This window comes from Olea europaea, unplaced genomic scaffold (assembly GCF_002742605.1).
Source record: "Olea europaea var. sylvestris unplaced genomic scaffold, O_europaea_v1 scaffold27300, whole genome shotgun sequence".
Classification (NCBI taxonomy): Eukaryota; Viridiplantae; Streptophyta; class Magnoliopsida; order Lamiales; family Oleaceae; genus Olea; species Olea europaea.
In genome coordinates, this window is record NW_019245724.1 from 1 (window position 1) to 1,489 (window position 1,489).

At 35.0% G+C, this 1,489-nt stretch overlaps 1 protein-coding gene across 1 annotated transcript; it reads left to right on the forward strand.

Moving 5' to 3' along the window:
• Positions 1 to 445: 445 nt before the first annotated feature.
• On the forward strand, positions 446 to 1,461 carry LOC111383649. The gene has a single exon (XM_023007770.1). It carries the CDS (start codon positions 780 to 782, stop codon positions 1,374 to 1,376), a length of 597 nt encoding a protein of 198 aa, XP_022863538.1. The 5' UTR covers positions 446 to 779; the 3' UTR covers positions 1,377 to 1,461.
• The last annotated feature ends 28 nt before the right edge of the window (positions 1,462 to 1,489 follow it).

Below are 1,489 nucleotides of genomic sequence, written 5' to 3' on the forward strand. Positions count from 1 at the left end.
TTTGATTAAAAACCACAATTTAAAGTATACAAAGAATATCTTTTCCAAAAATAGGAAATAAAGTAAAAAAAAAATCTTAAAAACAAGGTCCTTCATCGTTATTTTTTGAGCCATTGTTATCAAAGTTAATTAATAATTTATTGAGATTGTGACAGTCAGATACGACGTCTTGTCTCTACTAGCAATTTTACTTTTCAAACAGTAATAAAATTCCAACTCAACTTATCGTAGCGATTTGTGATTTTTAAAAAGTTCATCCAAATAATAACTCTGAAAAAATATAGAAAACAATCTTGTCCAAAAATAGAAAATTAAGATTTTTTTTAAAGAAGATATCAAGAACAAGAGGGATGTGAATATTGGGACCACATGTCCAAGTTTGTTAAGACTAGGGTCCAACCGTCCAATCTTAGTCTTACTGTCACAAAAGTAATAGCTTCGAACAGCTGTTCCCCATTAATGGCCAATCCAATTCCAACCCAGTTTCATGATTTTACCCAATCAAAACATTCCAAACATCAATTACAATACGAAAACGACAAGATTTTACATAAGAATTGTTTCTTATTTGACAGATAGATTCCAATTGCTGGCGCCACCCCCTAAATCTATCGTCCGTGCAACCAGCTCATTCCGCACGGATGACTATACATCTTCACCTTCCAGCCTGTTCTATTCCACCATACGTATATTCTGTATATATATATACGCCCTTTTGACCCCCTAGTGAACCTCTTGATTTCTTGTTTCACTGTTGAGGGTTTTGCACGGAAAGGCAAATGGATCCGTGTCCTTTCGTTCGGATTGTTGTGGGGAATCTGGGGTTGAAGTTTATGGGCTCGTCGGTTTCGCAATCTTGTTATTGTAAGTTTAAGCTTAGAGGGTTTAATACTCAGTATTCGAATGTCCCTTTGCTTGTTCAAGAAAGTGATGCGATTGAGAGCAGGAACCATGCTTGTTTCAACTTGAGCAAGACGGAGCTTGAAAAACTAGTGGAAAAATCGAGTTCTAATGGGAAATTTCCCAGTTTGAAGATCGAGATTTATGGGGGGAATCGGGTGAAAAATTGTGGGTTCGTGAAAAATGGGAAGCTTTTGGGTTGTATTGTTTGCCAGTTGAATTTGAAAGGGGTTTTGGAAAGTGGGAGTAATAGAGGGTTATTGATTCAAAATGGATGGGTTTTGATTAATGGGTCTGAAGCAAAATTACATTTAAATGTGAAAGCAGAGCCTGATCCAAGATTTGTATTCCAGTTTGATGGAGAACCAGAGTGTAGTCCTCAAGTTTTTCAGGTCAAAGGAAATGTTAAGCAGCCTGTTTTTACTTGCAAATTCAGTTTCAGAAGTTCTGGAGAGAGGAATTTGAGATCCAGGTAATTATTCTAATTTTTTTCTTGTCAGTTTTAATAATTTGAATTCTTGGAATTGATTACTTTAATGAGATTTTCCTTACTGTTTATTAGTTGATGTATTTAAAAAAAAAAAAAATT